Source organism: Macaca thibetana, chromosome 16, assembly GCF_024542745.1.
Source record: "Macaca thibetana thibetana isolate TM-01 chromosome 16, ASM2454274v1, whole genome shotgun sequence".
In the NCBI taxonomy this organism is placed as follows: Eukaryota; Metazoa; Chordata; class Mammalia; order Primates; family Cercopithecidae; genus Macaca; species Macaca thibetana.
Genome location: NC_065593.1, coordinates 33,825,952 through 33,853,893, shown reverse-complemented (window position 1 = coordinate 33,853,893; position 27,942 = coordinate 33,825,952). Strand labels below are relative to the sequence as shown.

At 37.1% G+C, this 27,942-nt stretch overlaps 1 protein-coding gene across 9 annotated transcripts in view; it reads right to left on the bottom strand.

Moving 5' to 3' along the window:
• The window catches only part of BCAS3 (BCAS3 microtubule associated cell migration factor), a 707,133-nt gene that overhangs the window by 401,099 nt on the left and 278,092 nt on the right, over nucleotides 1-27,942 (bottom strand). For all 9 annotated transcript variants that reach the window (XM_050764587.1, XM_050764586.1, XM_050764591.1 and 6 more), the window contains exon 15: nucleotides 8,976-9,240. In XM_050764587.1, coding sequence (XP_050620544.1) covers nucleotides 8,976-9,240 — 265 coding nt within the window. The remainder of the gene's footprint in view (nucleotides 1-8,975; nucleotides 9,241-27,942) is intronic.

The following is a 27,942-nucleotide window of genomic DNA, read 5'->3' as shown; positions in this document are numbered from 1 at the left end:
AAATCACCTGATAATCTTCAACAAAGTTGACAAAAATAAACAACGGGGAAAAGATATAACTATTCAATAAATTATGTGGAGAAACCGGCTAACTACATACATACAGAAGAATTAAGCTGGGCTCCTACCTCTCACTACATACAAAAATTAATGCAAGATGGATTAGAGACCTAAATGTAAGACCTGAAACTATAAAAATTCTAGAAGAAAACCCAGGAAAAACTCTTCTGGACACTGGCTTGGGGAAAGAATTTATGACTAAGCCCTCAAAAGCAAATGCAACAAAAAAATTGACAATTGGGACCTAATTAAACTAAAGAGCTTCTGACTATCAACAGAGTAAACAGACAACCTACAGAATGGGAAAAAATACTACAAACTATGTATGTGAACAAAGGACTAATATCCAGAATCTATAAGAAACTTAAATCAACAAGCAAAAAACAAATGACCCCATTGAAAGGGGCATTTAGACATGAACAGACACTTCTCAAAAGAAGACATACAATGGCCAAGAAACATATAAAAATGCTTATCATTAATCATCAGAGAGATGCCACAATGAGGTACCATCTCACACCAGTCAGAATGGCTATTAGTAAAAAGTCAAAACAACAGATGTTGGTGAGGCTGCAGAGAAAATAGAACACTTACACACTGTTGGTGGGAATGTAAACTAGTTCAGTCCCCGTGGAAAGCAATTTGGAGATTCCACAAAGAACTAAAAATAGAATTACCATTTGACCCAGAAATCCCACTACTGGGTATACACCCAAAAGAAAATAAATCATTCTTAAAAAAAAAAAAAAATGAACTTATATGTTCATCACAGTTCTATTCACAATAGCAAAGACATGCAATCAACCAAAGTGCCCATCAATGGTGGATTAGATTTTTTAAATGTGCTACATATGTACCACGGAATACTATGCAGCCATAAAAAAAAAGAATAAAATCGTCTCCTTTGCAGCAACATAGGTGCTGCTGGAGGTCATTATCCTAAGTGAATTAACATAGAAACAGAAAACCAAATATGTCATGTTTTCACTGATAAGGGAGAGCTAAACATTGGGTGCATACAGACACAAAGATTGGAACAATAGACACTAGGGATTCAAAAACAGAGAGGAAAAGGGTGGGGAGGTTGAAAAACTACCTATTGGGTACTATGTTCACTATTTGGGTGATGGAATCAATAGAAGTCCAAACCTCAGCATCAAGCAATATACCCATGTAACAAATCTGCACATGTACACCCTTAATCTAAAAATTTAAAAATAATAATAATAGGTAGAAAGTGGAAAACAATCAGTACAGATAAAGGGTTTACAGAAGGAGTAAATATATGAAATTCAACACTACTTTTAGAGGGAGAAAGTACATCACAAGCTGGCCTTGAAAGATGGGGTTGAATGTGTACCTGAAGAAGTAGGGAGAAAGTAATTCAGGTGTAGAAACACGGTATTGAAGCTGGAAAGCAAAGACATGTAATTAAATTTACTTAGGGCACAAATAATGATTGATAGAAGATATGCTTTACTCATTCAAAAAAAAAATTTACTAACAGGTGAAAGGAATGCCTATTCTCCCAGAGGACTATTGCTTACCTTTGCCTTTCTCCTCAAAGCTCCGATACCTGCACCCATCCTCACTATGGGTGCAGGTATCGGAGCTTTGAGGAGAAAGGCAAAGGTAAGAAATAGTCACTTCCATTTCCCTATGAAAAAGGAAGCAACATCCTCTGTCCCCTCTACATTTTCCTCATTTTCCTGCTTCCTTTACATCAATGCTCTCTGAAACACTTGTCAACACTGTCTTTTCCTATTCTTACTAAAATCCACTGGGACCAGGCACCTACCATCCCACCAAAAGTGTTCTCATCAAAGATACATGTCTTTTACACAAGGGGTTCCCAACTCCTAGGCGGTGGACTGGTACCGGTCTGTGGCCTGTAAGGAACCGGGCTGCAGAGCAGGAGGTGAGTGGCTAGCAAGTGGGCATTACCACCTGAGCTCACCTCCTATCAGATCAGCAGCAGCATTAGATTCTCATCAGAGCACAAACCCTATTGTGAACTGCACATGCAAGGATCTAGGTTGCACACTCCTTATGAGAATCTAACTAATGCCTGTTGATCTCAGATGCAACCATTTCATCCCCAAACCTCCCACCCCTCCCTGCACTGGCCCATGGGAAAAACTGTCTTCCACGAAACGAGTCCTTGGTGCCAAAAAGGTTGGGAGCCACACTTCTACATTACTAATTTTAATGGCCTTCTGTCTTTTTCTCAGTTCTTGTCTTCATTGATCTATCAGTAGAATTTAACACATTAATCATTTCCTTCTTTCTAAAAAAATTAATTCACTTGGCCTCTAGGATTTCTCATATATAGTTTTCCTTTGTATGTCACTGGCTACTTAATGTCGGAGGGCTCCAGGGCTCAGTCCTGGGACATCTCTTTTTTATACTCACTTACCTACAAGGTAATTTCATCTCATTTTTGTTTCAGCTATCATCTATGTGTTGCAAACATTTATCCCTATATAAATGACTGCTTTCCACTGAACTCCAGACTCATATAACCAACTACCTACTTAACATCAGTAGGAGGTCAAAGAGACATCATATTAAACTTAACATGTCCAAAATTCCTGATCCTGTCCCCATCCCAAAACCTGCTTTATCCACAGCATTCTCCATTTCAACTGACACCAACCCTATCCTTCTCGACATTTAGGTTAAAAGTCTTACTCGTTATCTTGACTCATCTCTTCTTTCATACTTGACATAAAATGTACCAGAAATTCTGATGGCCATACCATAAAAAATATATCAATAATCCAATGACTTCTCACAATCTTCACTATAAACAACTTACTCCAAACCTCATCTTTTCTTGCCAGAATTTTTGCAATACTCTCCTAACTGCTCTCAACTAAGTGTCCACCCATGTCCACGTACAGACTGTGTGTTCTCAACACAGATCTCCAATCTAGTCTTGCCAAAACACAGTATTATCATGTCACTCTTATTCTCAATGCCCTCCAGAGCCCCCCTCCGCCCCGCCCCACATCTCATGCTGTGTGAAAGGCTGACAATGATCTGCCCTCGTTACCTCTCTGATCTCATCACCTATTATACACCTTACACCATGTGCTTCAGCCACACTGGTCTCTTTATCATTCCTTGAACATTCCAGGCACACTCCCACCTCAGGATTTTACACAGGCTGTTTTACATGAATTTCTCTCTTACTTCCATCAGATCTTTGCTCAGATGTCATCATCTCAGTAAGGCCTATGGGAAGCATACTAATTTCAAATTGCAATCCTCCCTAGGCATTCCCTATTCTTCTTCCCTCACTTTTCTCTGTAGCTCCATGGGAACACGGACATGTTTCTCTCCTGTTCAATGCTAAATTCCTGTAACTCAGAACAGTGCCTGGACACAATAAACACTAATTAATGCTGTTGATCAAATGACTACATCTTAGAGATGTTGATTTTTTTAAGTTGTTACTATGAAAAAGAAAGCTCTTCATTCTAGCAAGTAATTATTTAAATCTAAATTGTTCTTCTTAGAACAACTTCTAAAGATGTTTTAAAACTCTGGTTTAAAGCCTTAGAATCTGGTCAGGCGCGGTGGCTCAGGCTTGTAATCCCAGCACATTGGGAGGCCAAGGCAGGTGGATCACTTGAGGTCAGGAGTTTGAGACTACCCTAGTCAACACGGCAAAACGCAGTCTCTACTAAAAATACAAAAATTCGGCTGGGCGTGGTGGCTCATGTCTCATCCCAGCACTTCAGGAGGCCAAAGTGGGCAGATCACTTGAGGTCAGGAGTCCGAGACCAGCCTGGCCAACATAGTGATACCCTGTCTCTACTAAATGTACAAAAATTAGCCAGGCGTGGTGGCGGGCGCCTATAATCCCAGCTACTCAGGAGACTGAAGCAGAAGAATCGCTTGAACCCGGGAGGTGGAGGTTGCAGTGAGCCAAGATCGTGCCACTGCACTCCAGCCTGGGAGACAGAGCAAGACTCTGTCTCAAAGCAAAGAAAAAAGAAAAGAAAAGAAAAAAATTAGCTGGGCATGGTGGCATGCACCTATAATCCCAGCTACTCAGGAGGCTGAGCAGGGGAATTGCTTGAACCCAGGAGGCGGAGAATGTAGTGAGCTGAGATGGCACCACTGCACTCCAGCCTGGGTGACAGAGCAAGACCCCATCTCAAAAAAATAAATAAAGCCTTAGAATCTATATCAATTGCCAAGATACAAATAGAAACACCAAAAAGACTTTGTGCTCATGGAGGTCAATCTAATAGGAAGCCTAGACATGTCAATGAATAACCTGCATATTATAATATGATAGAAGTATGCACAACATACCAATATCAAGGTTGACAAAGACTACAAAAAGCAAAAGAAGGCTTAAGAGAGGCAGTAATATTTTAGCTTGCTTAGTAGGCATTCAAAGAGGTAATAATAGTGTCAAATAAAGAAAAGCTGCAAACAGGAAAGTTATCAAAAAATAAATACATGTGGCATATTCAAGGAAGGGTACAGAAATCTAGGTATGGTTAGACAAGAAGCTGGAAATAAGATAGGACATTTTCTAACCTTCTAGGAATATGGTGAGACACAAAGATCTTAAGCAGAAAATTGGCAGATCATATTTATGGTTAACAAAGGAAGTGCTTATGATAGTAAAAATTTGTTAGAGATTACTGATATAGATGAGGGAAAAAATGATGATCAAGGATTCTTAACCATTTTTGTGCCACAAACTCTTTGGACCATCTGGGGAAGCCTGAGGAATATTTCCCAGAATAATACTTACAAGGCATGGGGAAAAGACATATAATTACAAAGAAAATGAACTATATTAAAGTATAGTATCAATATACTAAAAATAAAGTGTTATAGTAATGTATATAATCAATTAATACTAAAATATTATATAATCATAATTTCACAGTAGTGATGAGTAAAAACAATATTTTAAAATATATTCAATAATGCAAGACACTTCAAGATATATATTTCATATATAAAGTGATATGAGTATCTCTGCATTTTCTATTGGTAACAGTCTCACAAGCATGGTTAATATTTTTGTCATGTATTTTCCATGTTCATAATAAAAAGGAAATGCTTACTTTTGGTTAAAGGATAGTGAATATAAAGATGTAAATTTTCTTCCTATCCTGTTCATGGATCACAAGAACTCCTCAACTAGACAAAGTGGATGTTCGGGCAACAAGATAGGAAATGGAAGAGATATTTATAAAGAATATATTTCAAATAAATAAACATCCTCTGGAAAGTTAAAAAAAATTGGCAAATAGATAAAATAATCCTAACCTAAACTGGATTGGGTCCAAAGAGTAAAAAGGAAATACCCCTATATCAACTGTTATTTAACAGTTTCCTTTACTTGGCTAAAAAGAGCACAGACAAACAACAGTAATACCGCCAAAACATGATTCATTTTCAAGATGAATCCTTCCCTGTTCAATGGTTTACATTGTTTTTGACCAGCATCAGACTGTTTACCCACACAAACTGTAAATACATCATTTTTAGAACTAACCAACAACAATGCCCATTTTGTTATGACATGTAAGATACAAAAAAACATGAAGAAAAATGACCATCACTGTAAGGTCCATGCTTCAAAAATGAGAAAAACTACACAGAGAAATAGAGGGAAATAAAATTTTAACACGTGTTATCTATCAGGAGGAATAGGTTGTCTGAAATTCCTTGCTTTCCAAAGGAAATCTTAAGTACAGCAGCATAGTCAAACAGTGTAGATTCTCCTCTCTGAGATTTCTGCAAAAAACATGAGGAGAGACATGAAAGCAATAAAGCTCAGCGAAAACAGTATATTTTGACTTGGAAATCTAGTATTGCTCTTTAACTACTGTCCTTTTACAAATGACAAAATCTTTCATTGGAACTTTGCAACCTTCAGCAAAAGTATATTGAAAGATATTTGTTCGCAGTCATTTAATATCTGTCTTTTCCCATGGAATAGAAGATCCATGAGGGTAGGAATGACCATAATCTTTTGTGCATATTATGCTCGAAGCCTAACACAGAAACCTCTTATGTGGTTTGCCAAATAAAGAAGCAAGAATAAGAACAAAAAAGAAGCTCAAGGGAATATTTTCTGAAGACATATAAATGTAGGGATCACAAATTCTTCTTAATTTACTAATACATCTGTGGTTTCTCTTACTGACCTAGCTGCCCCATGTGTACAGTGAATCGCTTTGCCAAACGATTTTGGTAAAATTTTATGTTAAGAAAAACATTTAACACAAAAAGAAAAGCCCCCAAAGAACCTATACTACACATCTACATAGAGAACACAATTTTAACACTAACACCAAAACATGTAACTAGTTAAGTCTGAAACAAAACGTCTTACAAATAGCTGAAAATATCAATATCTCATAGCTTTCTAAATTTTATTTTATAAAAATTCTATTTTTTTTAAATATAAGCATTGTTTTTTCAATTTTTATTTTATGTTTAGGGGCCACATGTGCAAGTTTGTTACATGGGTAAAACGGCATGTCGCTGAGGTTTGGTGTACAAATGATCTTGTCACACAGGTAGTGAGCATAGTACCCAACAGGTAGTTTTCAACCTTCACCCCCTCCCACTCTCCTCCTCCAGGAGTCCCCAGCGTCTACTATTCCCATCTTTATGTCCATGTATACTCAATGTTTAGTTCCCAATGACCTTTTGCATCTAGGACTGATTCTAAAAACTTTCAACCTTAAATGTCATGGGTCACTAGTTAAGTTAAATACACATGAATAACAATCATTCTCATTAAAAATAATAGAACAAAAGCATAAAGTATGATCTCAGGAGTAGAGAGGTCCCATTTTTTTGAGTTACAAAAGTCCCGAGGATAACATTTACCTATATTTTTTCAGTCTATCTTAAAGCTTCCTACAGTATGTATGTGTGTGTATATACACACACACACATCTGGAATTCATCAGATACTACAAAAGAATGTGTAATGTGGTCAGTATAGAAGCTGAAACAAATTAAGAAAGGTACATACTCAAAAGAATTACAAAGAAGTACTCAAATACGTGAACACACATATTCATAACAGCACTATTCACAATAACCAAAAGGTAGAAACAACCCAAATGTACATCAGTGGATGAATGGATCAATTGTGTTATATTCCTACAATGGAATATAATTTACCCACAAAAAGGAATGAGGTGTTAATATATACTACAATGTGGATGAACTTCAAAAACATTATACTAAATGAAAGAAGGCAGAAACAAAAGGTCATATATTCTATAATTAAATTTATATAAAATACACAGAACAAGTAAATTTAACAATTTACAAAGCAGAGAGTGGTGTTTGCTAGGGGTTTAGGGGAAAGAAGAATGAAGAGTAAGTGCTTAAAGAATATGTGGTTTCCTCTTGGAGTGAGGAAAATGCTTTGTAAACAGAGGTTGTGGTGGCACAACATTATGAATGTACCATCACGTTTACATGGCGAACATTATGTTATGTAAATTTCAGGTCAATTAATAAAATAACAATGACTTTCTGTGGTAACCATAATCTCTCTATATAAGATTCCCCAATCTTGAAAACCTAATATGGTCACCCATCAAGGGGAATCTGCAATGCTCCAGAAAAGCCAACGTTTTCTATCGTTCTAGTGAGAATGAAATGGTACAACCACTCCAGTGTTATTTATCAAGGTTAAGATTCATCTACGTTATGATCAAGAATTTCCACTCAAAAATTAGTATGCATATTATCCCCAAACCTGAAACCATGCAATGTACATCAGCAGTAGTAGAAAGGATAAATAAATAGAAGTACAATGGAATAAATGAGAGCTGTAAATAAATGAACTAAACCTACCTGCAACAACAAAACTTAATCTCACAAATATGTTAAAGAAGCCAAAGATATCAAAATATACATACTCTATAATTTCATTTACATAAAATGGGAACAACAGTGTTTAAGGACACTTGCTTAGGAGTAGAACTATTTTAAAAAGTAAAGAAGTGGTTACCATAAAAATGAGAATTGTGGTTTAATGTTATGCAGAAGGTATGCAAAAGAGAGATTCCAATAATGTTCCATTTATTGATTGGGATGATGGTTACACAGCTACTTGCTCTAAGAAAAATTACTGAGATACACTATTTTTTGTTTGTTTTTCCTGTGACACATTAGCAGAAATCCCGCCAATCCCATTTTAAAATAAAATGCAGCTGGGCTCACGCCTGTAACCCCAGAACTTTGGGAGGCCGAGGTGGGCGGATCACAAGGTCAGGAGTTCAAGACCAGCCTTGCCAACATAGTGAAACCCCATCTCTACTAAAAATACAGAAAATCAGCCAGTCGTGGTGGCAGGCACCTGTAATCCCAGCTACTCAGGAGGCTGAGGCAGGAGAATCACTTGAATCTGGGAGGCAGAGGTTGCAGTTAGCCGAGATTGCGCCATTGCATTCCAGCCCAGGCTACAGTGCAAGACACCATTTCAAAAAAAAAAAAAAGCAAATGGTGCTCTATCTAAAATACACATTACCCATGACTATTTCTTTCCAACAATAAATACTTCTTAATAAACTACAGTGTCCCATTGAACACAATGTTCTGAAAGAGATAAGTAAAAAGGAGGTTCAGTTCCCTGGAGTTATAAAAATAGTTCCAAGTTTTATATTCCATAAATATGATACCAAATATCCCTTATATATTGAAACAGGGAGTTAAAATAGCATGGTAAAGATCATCATTACTATATTGGCTCCAATTTATTAAATGATTTAATAATTAAGAATTTCATATAAGCCTAAGATCTTCTTTTTACATGAACAGACTATAACAAGTTTAGTTTTACCCCAGATCTGTAAAAAGAAGGACAAAGGGAAGGAAGATTCAAGACAACAGTGGAGACAGAAAATTACCATGCAAGGGTGACCCAGAAGGGCTGCTTGATAGACCTGGAACAGGGCTACAGCGACCTCCTTGCTTAGACGTCAGTTCTTGTTCAATCTCTTCCAGTCCAGCACTTTTCTGGAAACGGCTCATGCGATTCACTACTCGTGGTGACATATGTGTACGAACACAAGGCTGGCCACCATAAGGGTTGATGGGGAAAACGTGGGAAGTACCCCGGAGAGTACTGACCACAACCCAGCGACAGTCATGGCTGAAGCAGATGTCTTGTACCTAGAAATGAGATAAGAAAAGATACAAAAATGTCTCAAACTACTTGGATTTATCTAAGAGTATCACACATCACCAAATATGAATATAAATGATTGCCTCATTATCAAATGTACCTAAGATCAGGTAATAAATAAAAATTTATTCTACAGATGAGTTTCACAATGACGGCTGACCAAAACTCCATTAGGTAGAATGTTATTTCAATAGTCAGGGATACAGGATCTTGAAGAGAGGTGAAATGCAAAGAAATTAGGATCTTAAAACACTCAGTGCCCTTTGCCCCCCAACACACACACATAACTGATAACAATAATAACTCATGTATCTGCAGTGGCTCATGTATTTGCAAGCTTTTTCTATAAGAGGCCATATAGCCTTATAGGATGTAAAAGCTCTACTGTCTGTTGCAATTACTCAACTCTACTCTTGGACTGTCAAAGCAGTCACAGAACATATGTAAATGAATGAGTGCAGTTGTGTTAAAAAAACACACACAAAACTTTATTTACAAAAACAAGTGGTGAGCCACAGACCTAAGCCAGGGAAAGTTAATTGGTAAGACACATCATACAGTGAATAAAGAATCTCCAGTATTTTTGAATTAGCAAATTGAATTTACTACCTTTATCTCAATATCAGTCAACTGGTGACAACTTGAGCAAAAATATCTCCATTTACTTATTTGAGAAAAAATTAAAGAACGCTAAGGAAAATTTGATACTGTTATAAGCATTTTAAAGCATAGCCTCTAACAGGAAAGCAGGTCACAGATACTTAAGTTTTCTACACTGACTAAATTAATTTTCCACCACCTAAAACAATTGTCAAATAGTGTTTTTAAAAATCCAGACAAGAGAAAAAGCACAGTAGAATAAATATATTTGTGAATGAAACTTAACATGAAAAAATATATGGATACAGTGAAAGCAGTACCAAGAGGGAAGTTTATAGTTATAAGCACCTAAATTAAAAAAAAGGAAAACTTCAAATAAACAATCTAACAATGCATCTTAAAGAACTAGAAAAGCAAGAGGAACCCAAACCCAAAATTAGTAGAAGATAAATAATAAAGATCAAAGCAGAAATAAATAAAATTGAAATGAAGAATACAAAAGATTAACAAAATGATAAGTTGGTTTTTTGGAAAAATAAACAAAATTGACAAATCTTTAGCTGAACTAAAAAAAAAAGAGAGAAGATTCAAATAAAATCAGAAATGAAAAAGGAGACATTATGACTGATACTACAGAAATTCAAAGGATCATTAGAGGCTACTATGAGCAATTATATGCCAATATGTTGGAAAATCTTGAAGAAATGGATAAATTCCCAGACACATACAACCTAACAAGATTGAACGATGAAAAAATCCAAAACCTGAACAAACCAGTAACAAGCAATGAGACTGAAGATGTAATAAGTCTCCCAGCAAAGAAAAACCCAGGACCAATGGCTTCACTGCTGAATTTTAGATGTTTTACCAAACATCTAAAGAAGAACTAATATCAATCCTACTCCAACTATTGAGAAGAATAGAGGAGGAAGGAATACTTTCAACCTCATTCTACAAAGCTAGTACTACTCTGATACCAAAACCAAACACATACATCAAAAAGAAAGAAAGAAAGAAAGAAAGAAAGAAAGAAAGAAAGAAAGAAAGAAAGAAAGAAAGAAAGAAAAAAGAAAGAAAGAAAGAAAGACAGAAAGAAAGAAAAGAAAGGAAAAAAACAAGAAAGAGGGAAGGGAGGGGAGGGGAGGGAAGGGAAGAGGAGAGGAGGGGAGGGAAGGGAAGAGGAGAGGAGGGGAGGGAAGGGAAGAGGAGAGGAGGGGAGGGAAGGGGAGGGGAGGGAAGGGGAGAGAAGGGGAGGGGAGGGAAGGGAAAGAAACCTACAGGCCAATTTCCCAGGTGAACACTAATGTAAAAATCCTCAACAAAATACTAGTAAACCAAATTCAACAACACATTTAAAAAAATCATTTATCATGACCAAGTGGAATTTATCCCAGGTATGCAAGGACAGCTCAACATACACAAATCAATGTGACATGCTACATCAAGAGAATAATGGATAAAAACCATATAATCATTTCAATTGATGCTGGAAATACATTTGATAAAAATTCAACATTACTTCATAATAAAAACTCTCAAAAAACTGAGTATAGAAGGAAAATACCTCCACACAAGGAAAGCCATGTACAATAGACCCACAGCTAGCATCTTACAGAACAGGGAAAAACAGAAAGCCTTTCTGCCAAGATTTGGAACAAGACAAGGATGCCTACTTTTATCACTCTTATTCAACAAAGTACTGGAAGTCCTAGCCAGAGCAATCAGACAGGAAATAAAAGGTATCCACATTGGAAAAAAAGTCAAATGAGCCTTGTTTGCAGAACATATGATCTTATATTCAGAAAAACCTAAAGACTCCACCAAAAAAACTATCAGAACTGATAAACAAATTCAGCCAGGTTGCAGGATACAAAATCAACATACAACAATCAGTAGCATTTCTACAGGCCAAATGTGAACAATCTGAAAAAGAAATTTACAAAGTAATCCCACTTACAATAGCTACAAATAAATAACTAGCAATTAACCAAAGAAGTGAAAGTTCTCTACAATGCAAACTGCAAAACACTGATAAAAAGTAACTGAAGAGGACACAAGAAAATGGAAAGATATTCCATGTTTATGGATTGGTAGAATCAATATTGTTAAAATGTCCATACTATCCTAAGCAATCTACAGATTGAATGCAATCCCTATCAAAATGCCAATGACATTCTTTACAGAAACAGAAAAAACAATCCTAAAATGTATACAGAGCCACAAAGGACTCGGAATAACCAAAGTGATCCTGAGCAAAAAGAAAACAAAACAAAACAAAACAAAAAAAACCTGGAGGAATCACATTACCTGACTTTAAATTATACTACAGAGCTATAGTAACTGAAACAGCATGGTACTGGCATAAAAGCAGACACATAGACCAATGGAACAAAACAGAGAACCAAAAAACAAATCTACATACTACAGTGAACTTACTTTCAACAAAGATGTCAAGAACATATATTGGGGAAAACACAGTCTCTTCAATAATTAGTGCTGGGCAAACTGGATATACATAGGCAGAAGAATAAAAATAGATCCCTATCTCTCGCCATACACATAAATAAAAATGGATTAAAAATTTAAATAAATCTAAGACCTCAAACTATGAAACTACTACAGGAAAACATTTTAGGAAACTCCTGAACATTGAACTGGGCTAAGATTTCTTGAGTATTACCCTACAAGCACAGACAGCCAAAGCAAAAATAGACAAATGGGATCACATCAAGTTAAAAAAGATTTTGAACAGCAAAGGAAACAATCAACAAAGTGATAACCCACAGATTAGGAGAAAATATTTGTAAACTGTCCATCTGACAAGAGATTAATAACTAGAAAATATAAAGAGCTCAAACAACTCAAAAGAAAAAACATCTAACAATCCTATTTTAAAATGGGCAAAAGATATGAATAGATTTTCTCAAAAGACATACAAATGGCAAACAAGTATACGAGAAGGTGCTCAACATCAATAATCATTACAGAAATGAATATCAAAACTACAATGAGATATCATCTCCCTCAAGTTTTAAAAAAGGGCTTTTATCCAAAAAACAGGTAATAGCAAATGATGGCAAGGATGTGGAGAAAAGGGAACCCTCATACGCTATTGGTGGGAATGTAAATTAATACAACCCACATGGAGAACAATTTGGAGGTTCCTGAAAAAACTACAACTAGAGCTACTGTATGATCCAGCAATCCCCCTGCTAGGTATATACCCCAAAGAAAGGAAATCAGTATATCAAAGAGATATCTGCACTCTCATGTTTATTGCAGCATTATTCACAATAGCCAAGATGTGGAAGCAACTCCATCAACAGATGAACGGATAAAGAAAATGTGGTATATATACACAATGGAGTACTATTTGCCATAAAAAGAAAGAATAATATCCTGTCACTTGCAACAACATGGACAGAACTGGAGGTTATTATGTTAAGTGAAATAAGCCACTTGCAGAAAGACAAACTTTGCATGTTCTCACTTATTTGTGGGATTTAAAACTTAAAACAATAAACTCAGCCAGGCATGGTGGCTCATGCCTGTAATCCCAACACTTTGGGAGGCCGAGGCAGGCAGATCACTTGAGGTCAGGAGTTTAAGACCAGCCTGGTCAACATGGTGAAACCTCGTTTCTACTAAAAATACAAAAATTAGCCTGGTATGGTGGCGTGCGCCTGTAATTCCAGTTACTCCAGAGACTGAGGTGGGAGAAACTGTGGAACCCAGGAGGTGGAGGTTGCAGTGAGCTGAGATCGCGCCATTGCACTCCAGGCTAGGTAACAGAGCGAAACTCCCTCTCAATCAATCAATCAATAAAACAAAATAATGAACTCATGGAGATAGAGAGTAGAAGGATGTTTACCAGAGGCTGGAAAGGGTAGTGGAGGGAGGAGGAGGGAGTGGGGATGGCTAATGGGTACAAAAAATAGAAAAAAAATGGATAATATCTGGTATTTGATAGTACAACAGGGTGACTGGAGTCAATAATTTAATTTTACATTTTTAAATAAATAGAATGAATAAGACCTACTATTTGATAGCACAATAGGGTGACTACAGTCAATAATAACTTAATCATATATTTTTAAATAACTTAAAGAATATAATTGGGGCCAGGTGTGGTAGCTCACACCTATAATCCCAGAACTTTGGGAGGCCAAGATCAGGAGTTTGAGACCAGCCTGGCCAATGTGGTGAAACCCCGTCTCTACTAAAAATACAAAAAATTAGCCGGGCATGGTGGCGCACGCCTGTACTTCCAGCTACTGGGGAGGCTGAGGCAGGAGAATCACTTGAACTCTGGAGGCGGAGGTTGCAGTGAACTGAGATTATGCCACTACACCCCCGCCTGGGTGGCAAGAGTGAAACTCTGTCTCAAAAAGAAAAAAATATATATATGTATTGAATTGTTTATAACTCAAAGGATAAATGCTTGAGGGGATGAGTACCCCATTCTTCACTATGCACTTATTCGACTTTGTATGCCTGTATTAAAACAAAACATTTCTTTTTTTTTTTTTTTTTTTTTTTTTGAGATGGAGTCTCACTCTGTCACCCAGGCTGGAGTGCAGTGGTGCAATCTCGGCTCACTGCAACTTCTGTCTCCTGGGTTCAAGTGATTCTCCTGCCTCAGCCTCCCAAATAGCTGGGATTACAGGCATGGACCACCACGCCCATCTAATTTTTGTATTCTTAGTAGAGAAAGGGTTTCACCATGTTGGCCAGGCTGGTCTCGAACTCCTGACCTCAGGTAATCCGCCCACTCTGGACTCCCAAAATGCTGGGATTACAGGCGTGAGTCACAGCACCTGGATAAAACAAAACATTTCATGTACTCTATAAATATATACACCTACCTACTATGTACTCACAAAAATTTTTTTAAATAATTAAAAAATATTTTTAAAATAACTAAGAGAGTATAATTGGATTGTTTGTAACACAGAGGACACATGCTTGAGGTGATGGATACCCCAATTACCCTGATGTGATTACCATGTACTATATGCCTGTATCAAAATATCTCAAGTACCCCATAAATATACATATCTACTATGTACCCACAAAAATTAAAAATTAAAAAATAGCTGTATATATACATATCTATGTATATGAGGCATATTCGCTTCATTGTAATAACAAGAATTAGGTAAAAGTCCCCAAGTGGTCAGAGAAGCACTTTTCAATGTACTAGATCTTCAAATAAGACTACATATTTCAGAAATGCACCATGAACAAAAGCTATAGGTAGCCATTAAAGTACAGGTTTCTAATAGAGCCTGGAATCTTATAAATAAAAAAGAAATTTTAGTCTTACGTATCAAGACAAGATACTTCATTGCTAGAAAGCTGCTAGACAAACATTATCAATACATGAACAAACTCAAAATTCAACCACATGCCTACTAATCTCGACTACTGTGACACATCCAAATGACACCTTAATGATATAATTAAAGACTGTCCTGAAAGCTGAGAAATTTAACTGCCAATAATTCCAGTATTTCGGATAAATAATTGTTTCAGAAGTGTTTAACCTCTGTAGCTTGCCTACGATTATGTTCAGCTTAACTGACTTTTCTGAATAGATCAGGGATCCTATTAAAAGAAAGAATGAAAGTAGTAGAAAAGCAAGAGAAAGGAAAAAGCAGGACAAAGTAAGGTGTAAACAGAAGAAGCAAGAGAAGAGAAATACAGTACCCGAATAAATTAATATCATAATATGAAATGCATTTTCACATCACAGAGTCAACTATATAAAGAAAGGCATCTTGAGATTTATCATTGAGCAATTTATGTTCCAGCCACAGTGAACTGAACTACGTTATCTAACATCTTTTTCCAAAACACTTATAATCAAGACCACTTCCTGGTCTATCAATAAAAAGGAGTTTCTTTCTTTCATTTTAAGAATACTCAGGATATAGAGGTGGTGTTAACAATCAGTATCAAGGCAGGAAGACAGAATTCCATCTAATGCTTTTTTAGAAAACTGCTATTAGAGAAGTGATTCTGCTCTATGACCTTGAAGACATATCAGCATATATAAATGAGCAGAGAAGGACTGCTAAAGATACTAGCTGTCAAAATAAGTAGGGAAAGTGTAATCCTTTCAATAACATTACAGAGGATAACAAGTTGCCTATCCACGAAATGTAAAATAATGTAACTGTTGCTATTAGTTAACTAGCTGGATGGTTTTTCAGACATTATTAAAAATGGAAAAATCCTGTAAAAATGGAAAACTAGTAATAAGATGATGACATTATCTGCATGATTTTTGGACCTCAATTACGGAACGTTATTTCTAATTAACATTTTCTCGTTATAAAAAGAAGAGCTAGATAGGAGTCGAGTCACATTACTGATTGAATTCTATAGCACTAAATATCATGAATATCATGACAAATAATATTTACTATGTACAGATTAGGCAACTGTGATAACAAATATTAAACAAGTCCAGGTACCACTCACTATCTAAACCCCTGCTCTGAAATTTAGGACACAAACATATTTATATGATTATTTCTTTAAGACACTCACTAGTCAGTATTTTGAACTCAGGTACTAAGCAGCTGTGAAGAGCAAGAGATAAACTATTTGTACTCCTGGTTGGCCACATTTTAAAATCCTATAAAACCAACACAGAAAATGTTTGTGGACATAAGAGAAGTGGAGGTTTCTTTTAGAACTGGGGTCAGTAAACTTTTTCTGTAAAGGACCAGATAATAAATTTTAGGCCTTGAAGACAAGAAAGCAAAATCAAGAGTACTATGTAGTTGTTTATAACAAGAGAAAAACCAAATTTTGACAAAAATTTTGGTTGATGCAATTCAAAATATAATATTTCAATATAGTTTTTTTGTAATATAGATCTACAATGAGAAGAATGGCATTCTTTTTATTGGAATAATCTTTTGCTCAGTTGAAATTCAAAGTTAGTGTTATTAGATTCTCCACAATACAGAGAGGAAAAACTAAAGAAAGTCTTCCCTTAAGAGAAATCCATACAAGACATGAGTTAAGAACATGAGACCAATGAAATTAAGGTACTTTATTTTTAAGGTACTTTAAAACATTCAATAGCAAGCCAGGTGCAGTGGTGCACTTGTAGCCCCAGCTACTCAGGCTAAGGTAGAAGGATCGCTTAAGCCCAGGAGTTATGTGGCTGCAGTGAGCTATGATTGTGCCACTGCACTCTAGCTTGGGCAATAGAGTGAGACCCCAATTTGTAAAATAAATTAATTAATTTTAAAAAATACGGATTATCTGCTTGAAGAAAAATGACATTCAATAGTAAGCAGACATTTTGTTTGTTTTCAAGGTAGAATATAGCTATATATAATAAAATAATAAAACATGAACACAGAAAATCACTTTAGTATTTAAAAAAAAAAAAAATCACACACACATAAATCCCACAACTATTTTTCATTATCTTGGAACACATTCTTCTTTCAGGCAACTGTTAATGCAAAAATACAGTATATCTATCCATTTATATATATCACATAACTACATATACACGTTTGTGCATACACATACAATTTCTTTTCAGATTAGATTTAAAATACCAATTTGAAATGAAAAATAATCTACAAAGTTTGATATTATAGATTACGAAAACACATGGAAACAGTACTACAAATATAAAGCCATATATATTTTAAGCTTTACCTAGAGGCAATATATCATAGTAAATATATTTACCACTTACAAGCTATATGGCCATATGAAAGTTAATTACCAGCTCTGTGCCTTGAGATTCTTCATTTGCAAAATAGGAATAATTATGCCAGTTTCATAGGGTTGTTGGGTATGAGTTATTACATACAGCACTTAGAAGAGTGTCTAGCACTTAATAAGCACTATACAAAGATGTTTGCTATTGTCATCATAAAAATATTTTCCAACTCTGTCCAAATGTCTGTTTTCACTGCTATCAACATACTACTATCACTCTTGTGGCCAGGCATAGTGGCTCACACCTGTAATCCTAGCACTTTGGAAAGCCAAGGCAGGCAGATCACTTGAGGTAAGGGGTTCCAGACCAGCCTGGCCAACATGGTGAAACCCTGTCTCTACTAAAAATACAAAAATTAGCTGGGTGTGGTGGCACACACCTGTAATCCCAGCTACTTGGGAGGCTGAGGCAGGAGAATTGCTTGAACCTGAGAGGCAGAGGCTGCAGTGAGCTGAGATCATGCCACTGCACTCCAGCCTGGGTGACAGACCGAGACTCCATCTCAAGAAAAAAAAAACAAACAAAAAAAAAAAACACTTAAAACACTATCATCTACCAGGTTACTGTATTAGTCTCTTACTTGGACTCTTAATCGAGATCACCTATAAGCAACCCAAGTCAAAGTAAACAAATCATACCTCTTCAACATTAAAAACTTTTTGTGTACAAAGAATACATTGGCTGGGCATGGTAGCTCATGCCTATAATCCCAGCTCCTTGGGAGGTGGAAGTGGGAGGACTGCTGGAGGCCAGGAGTTCAAGGCTAGCCTGTGCAACATAGCAAGGACCTGTCTCTACAAAAAATAAAAACAAATTAGCCTGGCATGGTGGCACATGCCTGTAGTTCCAGCTACTCAAGAGGCTGGGGTGGGAGAATCACTTCAGCCCAGGAGCGTGAAGCTGCAGTGGGCCATACTGGTGTCATTGCATGCCAGCAGTGTGAAAACCCGTCTCAAAAGAACAACAACAACAACAAAAGTCAGGTACGGTTGCTCCTGTCTATAGTCCCAACATTTTGGGAGGCTGAGGTGGGCAGATCACTTGACCCCACAAGTTCAAGACTAGACTGGGCAACATGGTAAAACCCCGCCTCTACAAAAAAAAAAGAAAAATTAGCTGGGCACAGTGGTGTGCGCCTGTCGTCCCAGCTATCTGTAGTCCCAGCTACTCAGGAGGTTGAGGTGGGAGTATTGCTTGAGCCCAGGGAGGTCAAGGCTGGTGTGGGCTGTGATCACACCACTATATTTTACCCTGGGCAACAGAGTAAGACCCTGTTTTAAAAAAAAAAAAAAAGAATACCATTAAGAAAGTAAAAAAAGCCATAAAATGAATGGGAGAAAGTATCTGCAAATAATGCTTCTGATAAAGATCTAGTATCTAGAATACATAAATAACTTAATTCAACAGCATAAAGACAACCCAATTAAAAGTAAGCAAAAGACTGGGACAAATATTTCTCCAAAGAAGATAAACAAATGGCCAATAGCATATGAAAAGACTCTCAACATTATTAGTCATTAAGGAAATGCAAATAAAAACCACAACGAGATACCACTTCATACCCAAAAGAATGGCTAAAATAAAAAAGATGAAAACAAGTTTTGGTGAGGATGTGTAGAAACTGAAACCCTCAAATTTCCATAGGGGAAATATAAATGGTGTAGCCACTTAGAAAGTGCTTCCGCCAAGTGCAATGGCTCACACCTGTAATCCCAGTACTTTGGCAGCCTGAAGTGGAAAGCACCTGAAGCCAGAGAGATAAGCCTGGGCAATACAGTGGAACTTTGTGTCTACAAAAAGAAAAAAGAAAAATAGCCAGGTGTGGTGGCATGTGCTTGTAGTCCCAATCACTTGGGAGGCTGAGACGGGAGGATCGCTGGTGCCCAGGAATTCGAGGCTGCAGTGAGCTATGATTGAGCCACTGCACTCCAGCCTGTGCAACAGAGGACTCCATCTCTAAAAAATAAAAGCTTAAAAAAAATTGTTTCCAAAACTTTAACATAAAGTTACCATATGACCCAGCATTTTCACTCCTAGATATTGAAACATATGTTCATACAAAAACCTATATACAGGCTGGGCGTGGTGGCTCATGCCTGTAATCCCAGCACTTTGGGAGGCCAAGTCCAGCGGATCATGAGGTCAGGAGATCGAGACCATCCTGGCTAACACGGTGAAACCCCATATCTACTAAAAATACAAAAAATTAGCTGGGCATGGTGGCGGGCGCCTGTAGTCCCAGTTACTTGGGAGGTTGAGGCAGGAGAATGGCATGAACCCGGGAGGTGGAGCTTGCAGTGAGCCGAGATTGCGCCACTGCACTCCAGCCTGGGTGACAGAGCAAGACTCTGTCTCAAAAAAAAGAAAAAAAAAAAAAACTACATACAAATGTTCACAGCTGGATTCCTAAGCCCAAACATGCAAATAACTTAAATGTCTATCAATTGATAAATGAATAAACAAAATGTGATATATCCATATAATGAAATAGTATTCATTCATGAATAGGAATGAAGTTTCTGATGCATATTTAAAAATGGATGAACTTTGAAGCATTATGCAAAGTGAAAGAAACCAAACATAAAAGTCCACATATTGTATGATTCCATTTTATATGAAAAGTATAAAATAAGCAAATCCACAGACACAGAAAATAGATCAGTAATTGCCAAGGATCAGGGAGAAGTGGATGGAGAGTGACTTGATAGATACTAGGTTCATTTTGGGGTGATGAAAAATGTTCTTGAATTGAATGATAGTGATCAACATATAACTCTACAAATATACTAAAAAGACACTGAATTGTATGTTATAAAATGGTGAACTTTATGTATGTGAATTATACCTCAATAAATCTGTCACAAAAAAATGAAAGGAACACTAACTAACTAGTTTGCTGAAAGTGAAGTTCTATAGCCTCTTTTTATAGTTTGTGGTCTCACTTAATCGGCCTCTTAGTTCTTAGAGATGCCATTGCTGTCCTATGCTCAAAGGAAGATAAGCAGCTGCTGAGAAGCCTAAACTAGCATTTTTATCTGAGCCTATCTTGGCTCATTTCACATCTGGGGTTGGGTTAAACAAGCGGCTTGAATATAATATGGGTAAAAGGTATAACCAGATGTTCTTGTTAAGTTTCCTTCCATTCAGCATAAAAGTATGCCATGAGAAGAAAAACTCAAGCAAACAGCACCTAACTTAATCTGGGAATCCTCATTAGGGCACTCATTATTACCAATTTGGAGTTTTTAAGTATACAAATATCAGTTCTTAACTAATGAGATACAAATACAGTATTACAGTGTTTAATTAAATGTTTTGCAAATTTATGTTAGGTTATGTAATTTACCATTCATTAAATGTTTCCTGTATTATTTAGCATAATATCTCACATTTATTTCTCATTATAATGATATAAAATTTGGCTAATCAGAAACCAATTAGGCCTCTAAAAAGCTAATATATTTGCTCTTTAAAATGTACTATAGTCATAGTCCAGTAATTCTGATTTATACAAATACTTTGAGTAATGTGAGTTATTCATTTAAAAATATTTCATTGATTTGAGAATTCAAAACTGTAGTATTTGGGGCAACCAATATCTAATACAGTAGATGAACTCACATGGAACATAAAATTTCTCAAGGGGGTTTTTCAATTATGTTCAACATTTTATCAAAACTTAAAAAAATTAATTCACAAAATGGGTTGAAGTCAAAGCACATATGAAACAAGAGGACTGGGTACTAGAACTAAATGTTACTACATTTCAGCATCTAAGACGTAGAAATCAGCATTTTATAAGGCTGTGAATTCACCACCAAAAACTCAATAACAACCTCAATTTATAAGAGTGATAACATTTTGGGATTATTTAACATCCTAAAATCTAAAGCAGAGATTGTTATACTTTAGTGTGATAAGAAACACTTAGATTATCTGTACAAAATGCAGATCCTGTGGTCCCACCTTCGGAATTATGATTCAGTAGGTATTTGGGTAGGGGGGGATGACCAAGAAATATGCATTTTCAGAATACTTAAATAATAACTCTGGTATCGATCAGCAATACCAGGCTAGAAAATAAAGTGACCAACAATAGCATTCCCTCCAACCCCATATCAAACCTTGGAAATTATAGAAAAAATATTTTTAGGCTGGGTGCAGTAGCTCACGCCTGTAATCCTAGCACTATGGGAGGCCAAGGCAGGCGGATCACTTGAGGTCAGGAGTTCGAGACCAGCCTGGTCAACATGGTGAAACCCTGACCCTACTAGAAACACAAAAGTTAGCCAGGCATGGTGGCATGCACCTGTAATCCCAGCCACTCGGGAGGCTGAGGCAGGAGAATAGCTTGAACCCAGGAGGTGGAGGTTGCAGGGAGCTGAAATTATACCACTGCCTTCCAGCCTGGGGGAACACAGCAAAACTCCTTCTAAAAAAAAAATACATATATATATACATATATATATATACGCGCGCTCACACACACACACACATTCTTTTTTAATAATGAGGGAATAGCAATGGTTGTCTAGGGCAGCAGCAGGGCAGAGAGCACTGACCAAAAAGGGCAGGAGTCTGAGACAAGAAAAATATTCTATATCTTAATTGTGGTGATGATTATACAGATTTAACTGCTGAGAGGCAAATCCAACATCCATCTCCAACATTCACTCCTTCACTGGATGCCACCACAGACACTTAATATGTGATTACCTAGCCTCTTTTATAACAAGTGGTGACACAGTTATGATCACGCAAAGGCAGGTGGCTATTGCAGGATTCTGAAACAGTATCCGCTTTCCTGATAGAGGAAATTAACATGACTGATGCTGCCCCTTCTCCCCATCTTATTGCCTTGAAGTCTGAAATGGTGCCCAGGGAAGTGATATTTATAACGGAATCACGAGGGAAAGAGCAAAAAAAGTCACAAAGACATCATTGAGCCACGACCAGCAGCAAACTTTTTATAATGTGATAAAAATAAACTCTGGTTTTAAAAAACCATTGTTAAATGTGGTTTTCTTTCTATGGCCAAAAGTATGCCTAATGATTCAAATAACAACGCCTTTTCTAACCCTATTAGAAAAGAAAGAAAACCCAAGAGCAGAGAGTGCTTGGATAAAAAGTCTCAAGACCAAAAGTACTAAACTTTCAGTTGCCTACGAAAATGGCATTCAAATCATAAAGATAACTGCATATAGCAACAACCACCTTGCCAAAGTCCAAGCCATTTGATGAGGTTATGTTTAATGAAAACACATACAAATATAAAAAATGGAATTAAAATACAAGTTCTAGAGACATTCCCAGCCATGCACTTCACCATTTTTTATCCGTCGGAACTGATAAAAACACTTGCACTTTCAGGCTGGGCACAGTGGCTCATGCCTGGAATCTCAGAGCTTTGGGAGGCCAAAGTGGGAGGATCTCTTGAGGCCAGGGATTCAAGACCAGCCTGGGCAACACAGCAACACCCTCTCTAAAACACTTTTATAAAAATTAGCTGGGCATGGTGGTATGCACCTGTATGTAGTCCCAGCTACTCGGGAGGCTGAGGTGGAGGATCACTTGAGCCCAGGAGTTCAAGGCTGCAGTGAGCAATGATGGCACCACTACAGTAGAACAATCTGGATCACATTCTAGCCTGTGTGACAGAGCAAGCAACAAGCAACACCCTGTCTCAAAAAAAAAAAAAAAAAAAAAAAAAAAAAAAAAAAAGAAGGGGAAAAAAAAAAAAGGCCAAGTGAGATAAAAGCCCAACATCCTAGCGGTCCCACCTTATCCAAAGGGCAGCTTCCCCTGCCATGCACACAGGGGATACATTACCAAAGGGCAATTGTCACTGGAGCAACTGGCACGTGCACATTAAACACACTAGTCCATGCTTTTCATTGGGGAAAGATACACTGGAATGGGATGCAAAATGGTGGGACCCTTTAGTCCGATTCAATGTACTATCATTGTGACTTATGTTGATGAATATATAACTGGTATTAATGGCTTACATGACTGTACTTAAATGCTTGTGCCAGAGGATACCATCGAACATGTACACTGAGGTGATAGTGGGACAACTGCACAACAGACCACCTACTAGACTTCCAGTTCCTTACCATATTATACATCAGAAACAACATAGGATTCCAAGAGTAAAATGTTTAGGTAAAGACTTAATGGCTGCTGAAGTACTCAGAGGTGTTATCTCAGTACAACATCGCCACCTGCCTGATGCAGCCACCAAGTACACTCCCTTTTTTAGAAGGCAGCTATTAACCAGCTACAAAGTTCTAACTGTAATTGACAATTGACCCACGGAGGCCTCCTGACTTTCTAGACCCATTGCGGATGGGTCAACTCAAACTTGAAAATGAACAAGGTGGGAAGAGCCCAACCAACAGGGACCGCTATTCAAATAGAAATGGTATATTCCAGAGTACAGCCAGCCTGGTTGAGCAGAACCTTGGGTATTACAGCCACTTTATCTTTTACTCCACTGTCTGAAGCATGCCACTGGCTCAAGAGGCACTGGACTCACAGAGCTTCCTTTAAATACCTGGGCCTGATTCACTGATGGCTCAGCTAAGATGAAATCTGATGATGCCCACTGGGCCTTGACAGCTGGATAACCCCAAAAACGCTGGAAGACTGATTGAAATAAGGAGCAAATAGCATGGCAGAATAATGCAAAGCCATCACCCCAGCTTTAATTCAGGGGTAGGCAAAAACTATGATGGTGGGCCAACCATGCCCATTCATTTATGTACTGTCTATGGATGCTTTTGTATGATAGCAGGAGAGCTGAGTATAGAGACCGCATGGAATGCAGAGTCAAAGATACTTATTATCTGGTCCTTTAAAGAAAAAGTTTGCTGACTCCTAATTCTGAAAACCCTCTAGAAGTTTTATTTTTACTGACTTTTCCTCAGTTGGCAATGGCCTGGCCAGTGGTCTCATCTGCCGGAAGGAAGACTAAACACTCGCAGATTACAGATGCACCTCTTTGGGGACATGAGTTCTGCAAACAAATCATGGCTGCCAATTGAACAATCTGGATCACTCATGGCCAAGGTAAGGTTCTATTCACTGATGGAAATGACTGGAATCAAGCTGCTTATCAAGCCTACGGTACCCTGCACTGCACTGTGATTGCCATCCAAATCCATCAATAATAAATGTTTTGCCTCTGGCTTAAGTACCATCTATTATCCACTGTTTCATATCCATTCAAACTATGCATGATGTCATAATTGAAAATAATATGTATTCTGCAGTTGTTGTGTTTGGTTATCTATTAGGCCAATGTAGCTAACAGTGTTATTCTAATAATTTATGTCTTTTTTCTCTATTCTATCAAACATCAATAAAGTGGTATTAAAATCAACAATGCTGATTGTAGAATTATTCATCCTATTAATTCTGATTTTATTTAATGTATTTTAAAACTCAGTTTTGGATGCATATATTTATTTTCTTTTTTATCACCCAGCCCAAAATGTCAAGGTGCATTTAAATTACGTGCATTTAAAACTGAGTTTAGGTGCATACACTTAAATGTTCCTGATAATTTGACTTTTGAACAGTACAAAATATCTCTGGTAATAGGCTTTGTCTTAAATTCTATTTTACTTGATACTAATATAGTTGAATTTCCAGTATTCTTATGTTTCTTATTTGCATGATGTATCTTTTAACATACATTTACTATCATATTAATGTCTCTATATTCAACATTATCTTATAGGCAATTTCTTCCTTTATATTGGAGTACATTAATATTTAATTTCTATATGGTTGAATTTTGATATACCACTGAATATTTGTTTTCTGTTTATCCCTCTTTTTCTTGTGCTTCTGCATTTCCTTTCCTGTCTTTTGCATTAACTGAACAATTTTTAGTATGCCATTTTCATTGAAGTACTGATTTTTTATGTATAGCAATGTTGAATCTTGCAATAGTACAGCTCTATATACCTGCCTCCACCCTAGCATCCTCCATCTTTGTGCTATAGTTGTCATATGCATTACATGTATATACAATACAATACCCCCACACTAATTCAATCATACCCATATATTAGACAAAAATTTTTAAAAGGGAAAAATTATCCTTTCTATTCAACAATAAATGACCACATTTTTCATTATTTCTTAAATATGTTAGTTTGCTTCTGGTATTATGTGCCATTAGCATAATTTCTAGTGTGGATGTCCTGGCTTTACTGCCCCTTCATCCTTGAGAGATATTGTTGTTTGATGGAAAACTTCAGGTGGCCAATATTTTATTCTTGGAGTCCTTCAGACATGTTATTCCACTGTCTTCTGACTTCCATGGTTTCCAATGAGAAGTCAACAGTGTGTTAAAATGTACTTTCTCTGTGTGCAATGCATTACTTTCATCTGCCTACTTTCAAGATTTCCTCCTTACTTTGGTTTTCAGAAAAATGACTATGATGTCCTTTGACATGGTTTTTGTTGTATTTAATCTGATGCGTTGTTTGCTTATCTTTTTGAAGTTGTAAATGTATGTCTTTTGACAAAAGTGGAAAGTTTTCCACTTTTAGACTTTTTTTTTCTTCCCTTACTCTCCTCACCTTCTGCAATAACTACAGATAGGATGCCTCTGATATTGTACCACATGTTGCTAAGGCTCTACTTATTTTCTATTTTTTCACTCATTCAGTTTGGAAATTTCTAGTGATCTATCTTCAAATTCATTTACTCAATCAAATTCTGCTGTTAACACACCCATTTCATTTTTATTTTTCATACTGTATTTTTAAGTTATAGACTTTTCACTAGGTAATTTCCTGTATTTTCTCTTTCTCTGCTGACATTTCCTACCCTTTTATTTAAAAGAAGCATATTTTCCTTCATATCACTGAGCATAGTAATAATAGATGCTTTAAAATAATTTCTACTAGAAGATGGAGACTTCCAGTTCCAAAATGGTGGTATAGAAGCTACCTGGATTCACTACCCCTGCAAAAAACCAAAAACAAATATATAGTATCCAGATTTTAACAGCAACACTCAGAACTCAAATATGAGGATGAGACAATTCCTGAGGCCACAGAGAAGAGAAAAAAAAACCTCAGAGTGAATGGTAAGAGATTCAGACTTCCAGATCTGTGATGCCCCTCCCCTGATTCTGCCTGGCATCAAGAGCACAGAAAATCTCCCCCCAGCTCATGGTCACTATACTGGAAAAAGTGAGATTGAGGTGGTAAACCAGGTTCCCCACCATCTTGGATGCTCTGGCAGGAAAACTGTCCTTGCCTTAACTGGGAAGTACTGTGGCTACCTGATGGGAGAAACAACCCTGAGGACAGGCAAAGACAAAGTGGGGAGGCTAGACTACCATCCCTAGCCCTGGAAACTCTATTCCGTTATTTGGCCAAAGGAGACACCAAATTAGAGTGACTGTTCAGCAGCACCATGCAGTAGGAGCTACATTACAAAGGTCCCTGGGCATAAACTCCCAGCCAGACTTTACACACTATGGGGATAACCACTTTGGGATGCTCCCAAAACAGAATAGGCAGCACTGCAATAATTTAGCAGAGCCAAGGTGAACCTGGGCTTTAGGTACCACCTACATCCCAAAAAAAGGGCAACAACTTAGCTGTAAAGATTCACTAACAGGCCAGACATGCTGCCTCATGCTTGTAATTCCAGTGCTTTGAAAGGCCAAGGCAGGTGAGAGGATCACTTGAGGCCAGGAGTTTGTGACAGGCCAGGGCAACACAATGAGAGTCTGTCTCTTAAAAAAAAAAAAAAATTCTTTTTAAAGTAGCCAGGTATGGTGTCATGTGCCTGTAATCCTCGCTACTCAGGAGGCTGAGGTTAGAGGATTGCTCCAGCTGGAGTTCAAGATTACAGTGAGCAATGACTGCACCACTGTACTCCAGCCTGGGCAACAAAATGTGCCCTGACTCTAAAAGGATTTAAAAAAATGTACTAAGCAAAATGTACCCAATAAAAACAAAATAAGGTAGACAGATAAAACTGAAATAAAGTATCAATGCAAAGATATAGACATACACATAAAAAAAAAAACAGCAAGTAGGGAATTATGACCTCCCCAATGGACAAAGCAAAACTCCAGTGACAGACCCTAATGAGAGAGTGATCTGTGAGCCCTCTGACCAAGAATTCAAAATATCAGTTTTAAGCAAACTGAGTGATCTCCAAAGAAAACACAGAAAATCATTCAGAAATTTATAAGAGAAATTTAACAAAGAGATTGGGAAAAAAATGTGGAAATTTTAGAACTGAGAAACATACTTGCTGAACTGAAGAAGTCATTAGAGACTCTCAACAGTGGAATGGA